The 13810-nt window shown below is 46.0% G+C and overlaps 1 protein-coding gene across 4 annotated transcripts in view; it reads right to left on the bottom strand.

The window, feature by feature from the left end:
* Window positions 1-12951, bottom strand: part of LOC129704516 (microphthalmia-associated transcription factor-like) — a 206428-nt gene extending 193477 nt beyond the window's left edge. For 2 of the 4 annotated variants that reach the window (XM_055647659.1, XM_055647663.1), the window contains exon 1: window positions 12625-12949. In XM_055647659.1, the coding sequence (XP_055503634.1) occupies window positions 12625-12728 (104 nt within the window). In that variant the 5' untranslated portion in view covers window positions 12729-12949. Of the gene's footprint in view, window positions 1-12624 lie in introns of all 4 variants that reach the window. The other 2 variants (XM_055647661.1, XM_055647660.1) reach the window with 2 other exon arrangements.
* Between the last annotated feature and the right edge of the window lie 859 nt (window positions 12952-13810).

The raw sequence follows: 13810 nt of genomic DNA, 5'->3' as shown, positions 1-13810 counted from the left end.
TAATTTTGGGCTAGTTTAGAGATACAGCATGGAAATAGGCCCTTCGGCCCAGCAAGTCCATGCCGACCATCCACCCATTCACACTAGTTCTAAGTTATCCCACTACACACTTGCGATCATTTTGCAGAGGCCAATTAACCTACTTGTCTTTACCAAACCGCATGTCTTTGGGATGTGGGAGGAAACTCCTGGAGGAAGCCCATGGGGCCACACCTGCGGTATAGGTTTGAGTGTTATCAAGGAAGGTCAGTCCCACCGAATTGCATAATGAAAGCCAGCTACTAGAGAATTGCATTGTTGACAGTGTCAATGACTGAGTGGGCCAAGAGAGATAATGCACCATTGATGCAGTAAATAAAATGTTCTTTGAGCTTTGATTAGACCCATTGTTTCTATAAAAGAATAGAAACCAAGATGGGGAGATTTAAGTGGGTGGGTGCAGGTCAATGGACAGGCATTATAAAAATGGGAATCATCGGTACAATTGTTGCCTTACAGCACCAGAGACCGGGAATCGATCCCAGCGAGTCTGTACGTTCTACCTGTGGGGTTTCGCCGAGATCTTCGCATTCCTCCCACACTCCAAAGACGTCCAGGTTTGTACCTCATATTCCGTTTGGGGAGTCTGCATCCCGGGGGCATGAACATCGAATTCTCCCAATTTTGTTAGTCCTTGCTGTCTCCTCCCCTTCCTCAGCCCCCCTGCTGTCTCCTCCCATCCCCCAGCCTTCGGGCTCCTCCTCCTTTTCCCTTTCTTGTCCCCGCCCACCCCCGCCCCCGATCAGTCTGAAGAAGGGTTTCGGCCCGAAACGTTGCCTATTTCCTTCGCTCCATAGATGCTGCTGCACCCGCTGAGTTTCTCCAGCCTTTTTGTGTAACCTTTGATTCTCCAGCATCTGCAGTTCCCTCTTAAACACAGGTTTGTATGGTTAATTGGCTTGGGTTTGTATACTCGATAGAAGTGTAAATTGTTCCTTCGAGACTCTTCTTCACACTGATGGCAGGGGAGGGGAGGGGGCGGGACAAAGATAGAATATAGGTGGAGACAGTAGGACTAGTGGGAGAACTGGGAAGGGGGGGGGATGGGATGGAGAGAAAAAGCAAGAGCTATCTCACTGTCCAATGTGTGTTGGATAGTGTTAATGTGCGTGGATCGCCGGTCAATGCAGACTCGGTGGGCCGAAGGGCCTGTTTCCGCACTGTATCTCTAAACTAAACTAAACTAAAATCAGTATTTTTGAAAGGTTTCATGAGAGGCTGGTTGACTGTGGTTTGAAAAGGGAAAGGAAAGCCCCAGTGCAAGAGTAACTGCAACGGCAGCCAAGATGGGCCAAAAAGGCAAGTGAATGAGTTTAGAATAATGTTTAAGAAAGAACTGCAGATGCTGGAAAAATCGAAGGTAGACAAAAATGCTGGAGAAACTCAGCGGGTGAGGCAGCATCTATGGAGCGAAGGAACAGGTGACATTTCGGGTTCGAGACCCTTCTTCAGACTGATGTGGGGGTGGGGGGGGGGGGGAAGAAGAAAGGAAGAGGCGGAGACAGTGGGCTGTCGGAGAGATGGGAAGGGGAGGGGAAAGAGGGAGAAAGCAAGGACTACCTGAAATGGGAGAAGTTTAGAATAAAATCAGTGGAAAAGAATGCGAGTGCCTCAGCTCTGAACCATGAACTCTCTTGGGTTGAACTAGGGACTTTGGGGGGTTTTTTTGTACTAATATTGGGGTTTTAGTTTATTAAAGTTTTGTTAGTTGTATATTGACTACATGCATTGTATTTACAAGCTCGTGATTCTGCTGCAAGTAAGAATGTCATTGTCCCATTGCTGGTACACTGTCAACTCAAGGGTCGACACAACATGCTGGAGTACCTCAGCGGGTCAGGCAGCATCTCTGGAGAGAAAGAATGGGTGACGTTTCCGGTCGAGAACCTTCTTCAGACTGATGTCAGGGGAGGGGGCGGGACAAAGATAGAATGTAGGTGGAGACAGTAGGACTAGTGGGAGAACTGGGAAGGGGGAGGGGATGGAGAGAGAAAGCAAGAGCTATCTAAAGTTAGAGAAGTCAATGTTCATACCGCTGGGGTGTAAACTAACCAAGCGAAATAGGAGGTGCTGTTCCTCCAATTTGTGCTGGGTCTCACTCTGACAATGGAGGAGGCCCACTCTCAACTCCTACTCTCAACTCGAGCCTTCTTTAACCAGAGGGTGGTGAATCTGTGGAATTCATTGCCACAGACGGCTGTGGAGGCCAAGTCACTGGATATTTTTAGAGTGGCGATTGACAGGCTATTGATAGCAAGGGTGAAAAGAGTTACGTGGAGAAGGCAGGAGAATGAGGTTGAGAGGGATAAATAGATCAGCTTCGATTGAATGGCGGAGTAATCTTGGTGGACCAAATGGTCTAATTCTGCTCCAAATATCTTATGAACTCTCGACTCTCTTGGGATGCGAGCCCAATTGACTGCTGAATGTTTGAATAGGTGGGCAAAGGGAATGCATGGGAGCATCAGAATAAGTGGATGGTCTTGTATAAAAAACAACACACTTCAAGCTCCATAAGACCACAGGACATGGAAGCAGAATTAGGCCATTCAGCCCATCCAGTCTGCTCTGAAGTTCGATCAGGGCGTGTCTATTTTCCCCCTCAACACCATCCACCTGGCTTTTCCCCCCATAACCTTTGACACCCGCACTAATCACAAACAAATCAATCCCCACTTTAAAAATACCCAATGTCTTGGCCTCCACAGCCGTCTGCAGCAATGGATTCCACTGATTCACCACCCTCATCTCCAGTCTAATGCTACGTCCTTTTATTCTGAGGCCGTGTCCTCTGGTTCTCGTCTCACTCTGGATTACTGGAAACATCCTTTCCACGTCCACTCCATCTCAGCCTTTTAGTATCTTGCGAGTCCATCCACTCTGCAGTTCCTCATTTCTACTGTTGGCCCTACTGCTTGACTGATACTCCAAAGCAAGCTTTAACTTGATGCTGTGAGGTTGTGGCTTTTAGCAGCAAAATGCTTGACTTTGCCCGACAGGATCTGAAGAATAGCAGTCGTTGTATTCATTTCATCTCACCATGGAGAGTCAAATATTGCTTAACTGACTCCTACAACCAGATGCAACGCTCTCTGGGAAGATTAAATCACATCAAATTAGATCCGAAACAAGTGAATATACATGCATTATTCAGCAGAAACATGTGAATAAAAACCATGCTAAGTGAAAAGGTTTGTCAATGATACAAAGTATGAAAATATGCCAGTATACATTCCCAGACCAGCGTTTATGGGAGAATCATAACGTCAGCAAACTACCCACTACAAATGCATTTGCTGAATACATATGCAGAAGGAACATTACAATACACAACAGAAAATCCCAAAGCTGAGTAAAGGAGATCATTCTCTCTCTCTCTCTCTCTCGCTCTCTCTCTCTCTCTCTCTCTCTCTCTCTCGCTCTCTCGCTCTCTCTCTCGTACTCAAGGCAGTTTAGATCAAAGCTTTAACATCTGTACGGATTAGATTTATTGGCACAGCGGGATAAAAATACTTGCTTTGATTCGTAAAAGCAACTTTAGCCATTCAATGGACGCATTCCAAAAGTCTGTACTGGTTGCCACTGTTTTACTGATTGTAAACAAAGATAGGTGTTTGTTCCGTGATGGAGTTTGCTGATCGTTGCCAAATCACACACAAAAACGGCGATTTTTACAATCGGCCAAAATTAGAAATCTCGTTAGAAATAGAATGAAAGACAGCAGGATCCAATGTACTTCTCTAATCCCCCAAACTGTTTTATCAATACTTAAGGTATTTGCAACAGTTCCAGTATAAATGTTTGGCAACAGATGTTCATATTCTAGAATGTTTATTGAAGATTTTGTTCAACACAGAACAATTTAAAATTCAACAATTACCAACACGCTGTGTAGGAAGGAACAGCAGCCGCTGGTTTAAAATGAAGATAGACACAAAACGCTGGAGTAACTCGGCGGATCCAGCAGCATCCCTGGAGGAAAGGAATAGGTGACATTTAGGGTCGAGACCCTTCAGACCGAGTGTCAGGGAAACCTCACCGATTCCTTTTCTCCAGAGCTGCTGCCAGACCCGTTGAGTAACTCCAGCTTTTTGTGCCTATCTTGAATTACCTGCAAGCATACAGGGCAGCACGCTGGCGCAGCGGTAGAGTTGCTGCCTTACAACGCTTGCAGCGCCGGAGACCCGGGTTCGATCCCAACTATGGGGTGCGTCTGTACAGAGTTTGTACGTTCTCCCCGTGACCTGCGTGGGTCTTCTCCAAGCTCTTCAGTTTCCTCCCACACTCCAAAGACGTACAGGTTCGTAGGCACTGTATCACTAAACTAAACTGAACATTGTGTGAAAGAGCAATGATTACAGATTCTGCAGTCTTTTGTAAGAAAGCAAAGGAATAGATAGAACTATAAAATGAAGAAGTGCAAACCTACCTCTGGTGAGGTGGCATGGGAGCAGGGGCTGGGGTTGGAGTCAAGAACCAGGCGTAGGCCATAGGCACAAGTAAAGGGGTTGGCATTGGTACAATGGACTGATATCCAAGTCTAGCTCGTTAGTGCTGGCAGTCCAACAGAACAGCCAGCACTCATCCATGTAACTGCCACGTGGTGTACAATGAGCTCCCAGCATATGTTTTTAAAAATGCACCTGTATTATGTTTTTAACTATTTAAAAGCATCTCATTTGTTTAATTTTAAAAGAGCAAATGTAGTCATTTAAAAAAATAAACATTTTAGTTAAATACAGTAGCACAAAACAAACTTTGGCGACCATGGCAAGATTGTCATTTTCTGAAACAATTCCCATTATCTTGTATCTATACACTGTAGACAGTGTGGTTGTAGTCATGTGTAGTCTTTCCCCCGACTAGATAGCACCCAACAAACAGCTTTTCACTGTACCTCGGTGCCCGTGGCAATAAACTAAACCATTGCCAATTTTAGGAAGAAAATATGCATCTATGGATGCGAATCCAAACCAGCTGACCTTTCAATGTTAACACTGCAGTTTTCACCAACCCAGCAATTTACTTCTGGAGCCAGGCACAAAATGCTGGAGTAACTCAGCGGGTCAGACAGCATCTCCGGAAAAAAAGGAGTAGGCGACGTTTCGGGTCGAGACCCTTCTTCTGACCTGCTGAGTTACTCCAGCTTTTTGTGTCTATCTTCGGTTTAAACCAGCATCTGCAGTTCCACCCTACACAATTGACTTATCTGCCCCATTTTGTACACACGTATACACACACATCATTTTGCAGGGTTTTTTTGCAAATAGCTTTCTGTCTTTTATTTCTGGGCACCACAGTAAACAACATGTGCCTTGAAAATTCCCATAACAATTCATGCCATTTACCCAGTACAGCCAGAGCACAAGTCAGCTTGCTCAGGCAGTTTGTAAATTAGCTTGAAAATTAGCTGCCTAGCAATTATGGGCAAATCCATTCAGCACACACATGCTGGAGTAATACTGTGTTGTATCATACTCAACAAACTATCCAGTTTTATTTTTGTAAGCAGAGTTAGTGGAATTAAAAAACAGATAACTTTCCTCACTCTGTATAAAATAATATTGCCCCAGTTTCAAGGTTATATGTATTATAATGGATAAACAGCAAAATAAACATATTACTTCAAAGCTGCAATCTTCACGATAATGTTATCCACCATACGTTATCTACACAGCAGATTACCAAAATGGTTATTTGTCCTAATACACTAAAGTTTATATTAGTGAATGAAATCATCTTAATAGTGGAAGACACAACATTTACTGACATTTACTGACGGCCTAGAAATTCTGGAGCATTTAAACTCAATGATACAACTTAGTCTGAGTTCCATCCAGATTTTTCAAGAGGGTCTATGCATGGGAATAACGTTTGATGGATAGTCTTGGTGTGGCAATCATGCTGGAGGTTCAAAGGGAACTTAGAGAGTCAGAGGGCATTAGAGCATGGAAACAGGCCTTGCAGCTAACCTCATCCATGCTGATCGTGTCAAGAGTGTTAATATGTCCCGAAACAAAACGATGAAATTTGTGTGTGCGCGCGCCAGTGGGTGTGGACGTTAATCTGGACATAAATGTAACAAATGACAAGAACAATGCCCCCAAGTCTATGTAGTTCGGAGCGTATTTGGAGCTTGTAGCGTTTCACAGTCTGATGGTTGCAGGGAAGAAGCTGCTCCTGAACCTGGACGTTATAGTTTCCAGGCTTTCCTGGGCACGTCCTGCCTTGCTTTGCCACACGTCACTCTTGTCAAAGTTACATTTTATTTGCCATTCCTTGATCCACCTACACAACTGGTATAAATCCTGTTGTCACTTAGATATCCTTCCTCCACCAATTTGGTGCCATCTGCAAATTTACCACAATGATAATACGCTGTCACCCAAATTTCTGATGTACACACCAAGCATCAGTGGCCCCAGCACCGACCCTTGCGGTACTCCACACGTCACAGGTCTCCAGTCAGAAAAGCCACCCTCCACAACTGCTCCTTCCTCCAAGCCAACTTTTGAATCCAACTACCTTGCTCACCTTGGATTCCATGCAATCTAATCTCCCATACCAGCCGACCATGACCAAGATCTTAGTAATGGCCTCTGCCATGGACAACATCCACTGCCCTGCCCCCATCAATCCTCTTATCGAGTCAGAGAGACTACAGAGTGTTACTGCGTGGAAACAGGCCCTTCAGCCCAACTTGCCCATGCCGGCCACCATGTCCCATCTAGACTAGTCCCACCTGCCTGCATTCGGCCCATATTCCTCTAAACCTGTCCTAGCCATGTCTAAATGTTTCTTAAACGTTGCTCAGAAATGCCCAGTTGGATTTCCAACATGTTGCAAAACAACCAGAGATGGTCATTGTTGTGTTTCACTCAAGGGGGAAATAAATATAAACCTGTATCATTCAGAACCAAGTGAGCTTGGTCAACCTACCTTGTCCATTTCACACAGGAGCAGTATGGTTTTTTGAGCCATATTTCTTTGGACCATGGCTGAAGCCCTGTTTGAATCTCAAGAATTTACACTTCCATAATAATCAGCAAACAGAGAGAAATATCAACATGCATCATGAGGCAGAGAGAGGCACAAGAGCAAATTTACAGGGAATTTCTGTTTAAAGACAGGGAATGGACTAGCAAGTTTGAAACGCTAACAGGATTTCAATGGTAGAAAAAATGCTGGAGGAACTCAGCGGGTGGTATCGAAGGTAGACAAAAATGCTGGAGAAACTCAGCGGGTGCAGCAGCATCTATGGAGCGAAGGAAATAGGCAACGTTTCGGGACGAAACGTTGCCTATTTCCTTCGCTCCATAGATGCTGCTGCACCCGCTGAGTTTCTCCAGCATTTTTTGTCTACCTTCGATTTTCCAGCATCTGCAGTTCCTTCTTAAACAGGGCTTCAATGGGCCTGCTAAAGCAGCCAGAGGTGGAGGTGTGGGAATAACATTAGGAACTGTTAGGAAGAGGGAGCTTGTAATCGAGATGTAGGAAAACTCAATGGGAACATAGTTGTGGGTAGAAAAAAGGAACTGCAGATGCCGGTTAATACATAAAAAAGCCACAAAGTGCCAGAGTAACTCAGCAGGTCAGGCAGCATCTCTAGATGGGTGAGGTTTAGGGTCAAGTCTCTTCTTTATGGGGATGTCTTCAGCTATTTGGAAATGACATGATGATAGTCCTTGTGTGTGTAACTACTGGTGTACACATACTCTGTGTAACAGGACGGCAGAAACAGGGAGTACCTCAGATCAGGATAAATGAGGATAGAAGATTGCACCAGGCTTTGGCAAAAAAAAATGGGAGAGACAGATGGCATGAAAGAAAAGTGATCTTGAGGGTGGTGAATAGACAATAGACAACAGGTACAGGAGTAGGCCATCCGGTCCTTCGAGCCAGCACAACCATTCAATGTGATCATGGCTGATCATCCCCAATCAGTACCCCGTTCCTGCCTTCTCTCCATATCCCCTGACTCTGCTAATATTTAAGAGCCCTATCTAGCTCTCTCTTGAAAGCATCCAGAGAACCGGCCTCCACCGCCCTCTGAGGCAGAGAATTCCACAGACTCACCACTCTCTGTGAGAAAATGTGTTTCCTCAACTATGTTCTAAATGGCTTACCCCTTATTCTTAAACTGTGGCTTTGGACTCCTGGTTCTGGACTCCCCTAACATCAGGAACATGTTTCCTGCCTCTAGCGTGTCCAAACCCTTAACAGTCTTATATGTTTCAATGCGATCCCATCTCATCCTTCTAAATCTGTGGAATTCATTGTCAATGGATATTTTTAAGGCAGAGATTGATAGATTCGTGATTAGTACAGGTGTCAGGGGTTATGGGGAGAAGGCAGGAGAATGGCCTAAGGAGGGAGAGGTAGTTCACCAATTGACAGTAGACAATAGACAATAGGTGCAGGAGTAGGCCATTCGGCCCTTCGAGCCAGCACCGCCATTCAATGTGATCATGGTTGATTGAATGGCGTAGACAATGGGCTGAATGGCCTAATTCTACTCCTATCACTTATGAACATAAAGTCAGTGAAGAAAATGAACTTGGACAACAGAAAAAAAAAACAACAATACCAAAAACAATGACAAGTAATATAAAACACAACAACACAAAATGCTGGAGTAACTCAGCAAGTTAGGCAGTGTCTCTGGAGAGCGTGGATAGCTGATGTTTTGGGTCAAGGCTCTTCTTCAGGTTAACCTCGCTTTGTTACTCAGGACTCTTCCAAAATATAAATAGAGTTTGCTGAAATACTTCCATGTGTTTCCAGAACGTGGAGTTGTTTACACTAGTGGGAGAATCTAGGACCAGAGGCCACAGCCTCAGAGTAAAAGGATGTACTTTTAGAAAGGAGATGAAGAGGAATTTCTTAAGTGAATTCTGAATGAATTGCTGAATAATCTCTTCAGAGTGAACTTAGAAACATAGAAAATAGGTGCAGGAGTAGGCCATTCGGCCCTTCGAGCCTGCACCGCCATTCAATATGATCATGGCTGATCATACAACTCAGTATCCTGTACCTGCCTTCTCTCCATACCCCCTGATCCCTTTAGCCACAAGGGCCACATCTAACTCCCTCTTAAATATAGCCAATGAACTGGCCTCAACTACCTTATGTGGCAGAGAGTTCCACAGATTCACCACTCTCTGTGTGAAAAATGTTTTTCTCATCTCGGTCCTAAAAGACTTCCCCCTTATCCTTAAACTGTGACCCCTTGTCCTGGACTACCCCAACACCGGGAACAATCTTCCTGCATCTAGCCTGTCCAACCACTTAAGAATTTTGTAAGTTTCTATAAGATCCCCCCTCAATCTTCAAAATTCTAGCGAGTACAAGCCGAGTCTATCCAGTCTTTCCAACAGTCTTAGCAACAACATGCATCTCATTTGGGTAAAATGCTTCAGGTACAGTCAAAAGTAAAACAGTGCACACATTCTATGTTCAGGAACTTTCTAATGACATAATCTGCTGTGCAGTGTAACAAGGTTTGTGAACAACAAAACTGTTGCCACCAAAAGATTCAACCTCTAGAAGCAGGTGTAGAAATAATCTGGCAGAGTACACCTGTCCTTTGGGACAGGTAGCAGTAAACAATTATTGTGTTAATAAACCACATCTGCCAGGGAAATAACCGAAATAAATCCAGAGGGCATGGGTTTAAGGTGAAGGGGAAGAGATTTAATAGGAAACTGAGGGGTAACAGAGGGGTTACTCTGGTGCTGTAGAAAATATCCTGACCAGAAACATCTGGTTTGGCAACAGCTCTGCCCAGGACATGGGGGGGGGGGCTCTGCAGAGAGTGGTGCGTTGGGCCAAAGGCACCACGGGAACTACCCCACCCCCCTCCCCTTGCAGGACTTATACACCAGGAGGTGCAGATCCAGGGCCAGCAAGATCATGAAGGACCCCTACCACCCAGTTGCTGGCAAGCGCCTCCACACTCACGCTGCGCAAACAGGGAGGATGAGACAGAGTTTCTTCCCACAGGCCATCAGGACTGTAAACTGATCTCACCAGGGCGTAAATAATGTTGTGTCTTTTAAAAAAAAAATGTAAATACTGGTTCTGTTCTGTTGTTTTGCACAATCCCGCAACCATTGCCACTTTCATTTCATTGTACATCTTGTATGTGTATGTGACAAATAAAGTTGACCTGACTTGACACAATAGGGTGGTGGGTGTATGGAACAAGCTGCCAGAGGAGGTGGTTGAGGCCAGGGGCTGTCCCAACATTTAAGAAGCAGTTCGACAGGTAGATGGATAGGACAGGTTTGGAAGAATATGGGCCAAACGGGGGCAGGTGGGACTAGTGTAGCTGGGACATGTTGGCCAGTGTGGGCAAGTTGGGCCTGTTTCCACACTGTATCACTCTATGACTGTGAGCAGATCTGAAGATAGTTTAGCCTATTTGTTACATTCTATGTCTTTTTTTTTAAAGAAAATTACAATTTATTTTGCACTGCACTACAAATGAATGATAATCGGATAGGGGAAAATGGCCATATGTTTGATCTATGTTAAAGCACGTTGACTTATATCTTTTAAAAGCAAGTATTTTCTTGGCAAACAAACAGAATTAGCACAGGTCATCTGTAAAGTCGTGAAAAGGTAGGGTAAGTGGAGTTAAGTTTTTTTTAAATTTTCTACAGTAATGAATCCCAAGAGAATAGGTGTGATCGCCGGTCTGATGGCCAATTTCTCCCCAAGGATACTAGGAAGATTTAATATTCTTTCGTGACAATAGCCCGATCGTTTCATGATTACCAGATGAAACAATATATAGCCAATCTTGAAACTCGTGGCCTGACATCAAGAGAAAAAAAACTGCCTTCATATCCTTGCATTCCGAAAAGGGCATTGTTTGTGTTATGTTGAGACAGTGAACAAATAAGGCAGCTCCCGGTAACACCCTCAACTATACGTATATTAACCCCCAGAGGGTTCATCCACATCACTGGCGCTTGCTTACCATATGGTTAAATTGCTCGTGCGTTCTGCTGAAAATTTCTGGTCGAAAACCAATACTGAAAGTCTAAATTGTTTGCACAAGCTGTTGGTTGAAATTAATTCATGTCATTTCTTTACGGCGACTGGTTTTGAAACGGTACGACGCGTTATTAAATATTGGACGCGAGCTCAACGCACATCTGATGTTTATAAAATATATCAGCCAATTATTTGATTTGCCAGGTTTGATCATCCTTCCTCTTTTTTTTAATAATTATTTCTCCAAGATACAACTAAATTACAACGAGAGTTTCAAGGCGCTCGGCTAGAGATTTTTTTTCCCTTGCAAGGATAGAATGCGTCCTCGAGAATTACGTTGCAAACGCCAGACGTCTGCGCTGAGCTATCTCCTTCGTTTAACCTACAACTTCCATTCGGGGCTGCATTTCACAATTGCCCAGCGAGGGGCAGGCTTTAAAATAGAGTGGGGAAAATAAAACTGCTCGCAACCACAAGCAGAACGTACAAGCAAACACACACACACACACACAATATCGATGGCAACTCGATCAAACGTGGAACACGTCCAGGTGGAACAGCCTTCGCCTTCAGGACGAGTTCAACAAGTCCCTAGACATGTACAGGGACGGTGGCGATTGTCCGAACTTAGACCACAGCGCTGAGCTGGGAGTGAGCTCCGGCCCCAGCCAGGACAGGCCCCAAATCCCAGCCCAGGAGCCCCCCAATAGTTCAACTTCCACTCCCCTCTTCTCCTTGCCCCTCTCAATCACTGGTCGACCCACTCCCAAATCCAACCCCCTAAACTGTCAACATAATGTCAAAAAAACCTGCCACACCATACAACCCCTTCCCATGCTGTTAATCCCCAGCCATCCACTCTCCAAGTTGTAGCCCCTTCTCCACTCAATCTCCTAGTCACCTCTACATCACAACTTGTCACTGTCACCACCCCCCCCCCATCCCCTTCCACCCCCTCACCCCCCCCACTGTCAACCCCCCCCCCTTCCAGTCACCCCTCATTCTCCAGTTAATTCCCACTCGTTAACAATCCCCACTTCTATTCCTCAGTCACCCCTCACCCCATTCCAATCCCCCACTGTCACCCCTCATTCTTACCTCCACTCCCTCCCCCAGTCACACCTCACCGTCACCCTAATCATATCCCCCGCTGTCACCCATTACTCCCCCCTCCCCTCCCCCATTGTCACTCCTGCCAACTTTCACTCTTACCCACACTCCCACTGTTACACCTCACTGGCAATCCTCACTCTGATCCCCAGTCGCCCCCTCATTCACAATTGTTCCACAGTCACCCTGACTTCCCAGTTAACCCATTGTCACCCCCCTCCCACTGCCACTCCCTCTTTCCCCTCCAGATATCCCCAATGCTCCCATCACCGTCCCAGTCAGCACACGCCCACCGTCCTCTCTCTCTTCCTTCCTCCATCTCCCTCCACTCGCCAAAGCTCCCACACCCTGACCCCCAGCCTTTCTGCACCAATACCTCTCCTCCCTCCCCACATTCACCCTCCATCAAAGCTATGCATCCCCCTCCCTCCCTCCCTCCCTCCCTCTCCCTCTCCCTCTCTGTCACTGACTGACCTCCGGTTCAGCGGTTGGCTCTTCAGCTCGTAAAACGTTTTCGCCTCTTCGTGAAATTCCTCCCCGACATCGAAATCCGGAACAATTCCCGACTCGGACTGCATGGGTCCGGGAGTGATGGGCAGAGCAGAGGAGGGGAAAAACTGACGGGCAAAGACAGGGAGAGAGAAGTAGAGGGAGGGGGAAATCTCCCCGGAGCGACTAGAGCGCAATAAAACGTCAACAGGACACAGAGAGGGAGGGGAGGAGAGGAGGGAGGGAGAAAAAGTTGAGGTGAGTGAGTGAGAGAGAGAGTGAGTGAGTCTATCTCCGCTTCGGAGCCGGAGCTGCGAGTTGCGATCTTCGCCTCCTCCCCTTTGCTACACTGCGCCCCGCGGTGCGCGCTGGGAGTTGTAGTCCAAGCGGCGGTGACGCGCCATCTCCCGACCCCACGCCTGCGCGGCAGCGGACTACAACTCCCAGCGGCCCCCGCGGTGCCTGCCTGCCTGCCTCTCCTGTGCCGGCCGGCGGAGTTCACCCTCTCAGCAGAGAGTCAGCAGCTTTTTATTGCCTTTTACCGCCTCTCCCTTTGCAGCCAATTCCACTTTTCATTTGTTCGCCACCCTCACGGCCAAAGGGCGGCCGCATCCAAAACGCTGCCCCAACGCATACATTCTGTGGGATTTATGTTGTATTAAAGTGCAATCACCACATTTTGAACCCTGTCGTTTTACCCCCCCCACCCATGTTAGGGCTGTTGCTGTTCATGGAGACGCAAGGATCTAAATCCGGCAGGCTGCTTGTCATTTGAATGTTTCTCTGACGTCCCCGTTTGCTCCTGCATATGTGTTTATTTTTCCCAAAGCGCTTTTGATGCGTCAGCAAAACATATTGTGAACAACCAGGCAAAGGGAGGGAAAAGCATTTATTTATCTGCAGTTCGACAATAAAATCGGGGACATTATTAGTGGGTAAGATCATAAATATAGGGCGATTGTGGAAAAGTCTAACCCAACCCCCCACCTCCCCTTGGGTATTTTTGATGGAAGTTGTGGAAACTTACCTGACCAGTAAATGTATATTTACACATGATTGGGCATTATTGAACTTATTTATCTGGGCAATGTAGTTAAGGTCATCCATTCATCATTTAGTTCAATTAGTAGCTTTTAGTCATTGTTCTGTATCTCTCCACATCATCTCTCGT

This window comes from Leucoraja erinacea, chromosome 16 (genome assembly GCF_028641065.1).
Source record: "Leucoraja erinacea ecotype New England chromosome 16, Leri_hhj_1, whole genome shotgun sequence".
Taxonomy (NCBI): Eukaryota; Metazoa; Chordata; class Chondrichthyes; order Rajiformes; family Rajidae; genus Leucoraja; species Leucoraja erinaceus.
This window is presented reverse-complemented; position numbering and strand designations above follow the sequence as displayed.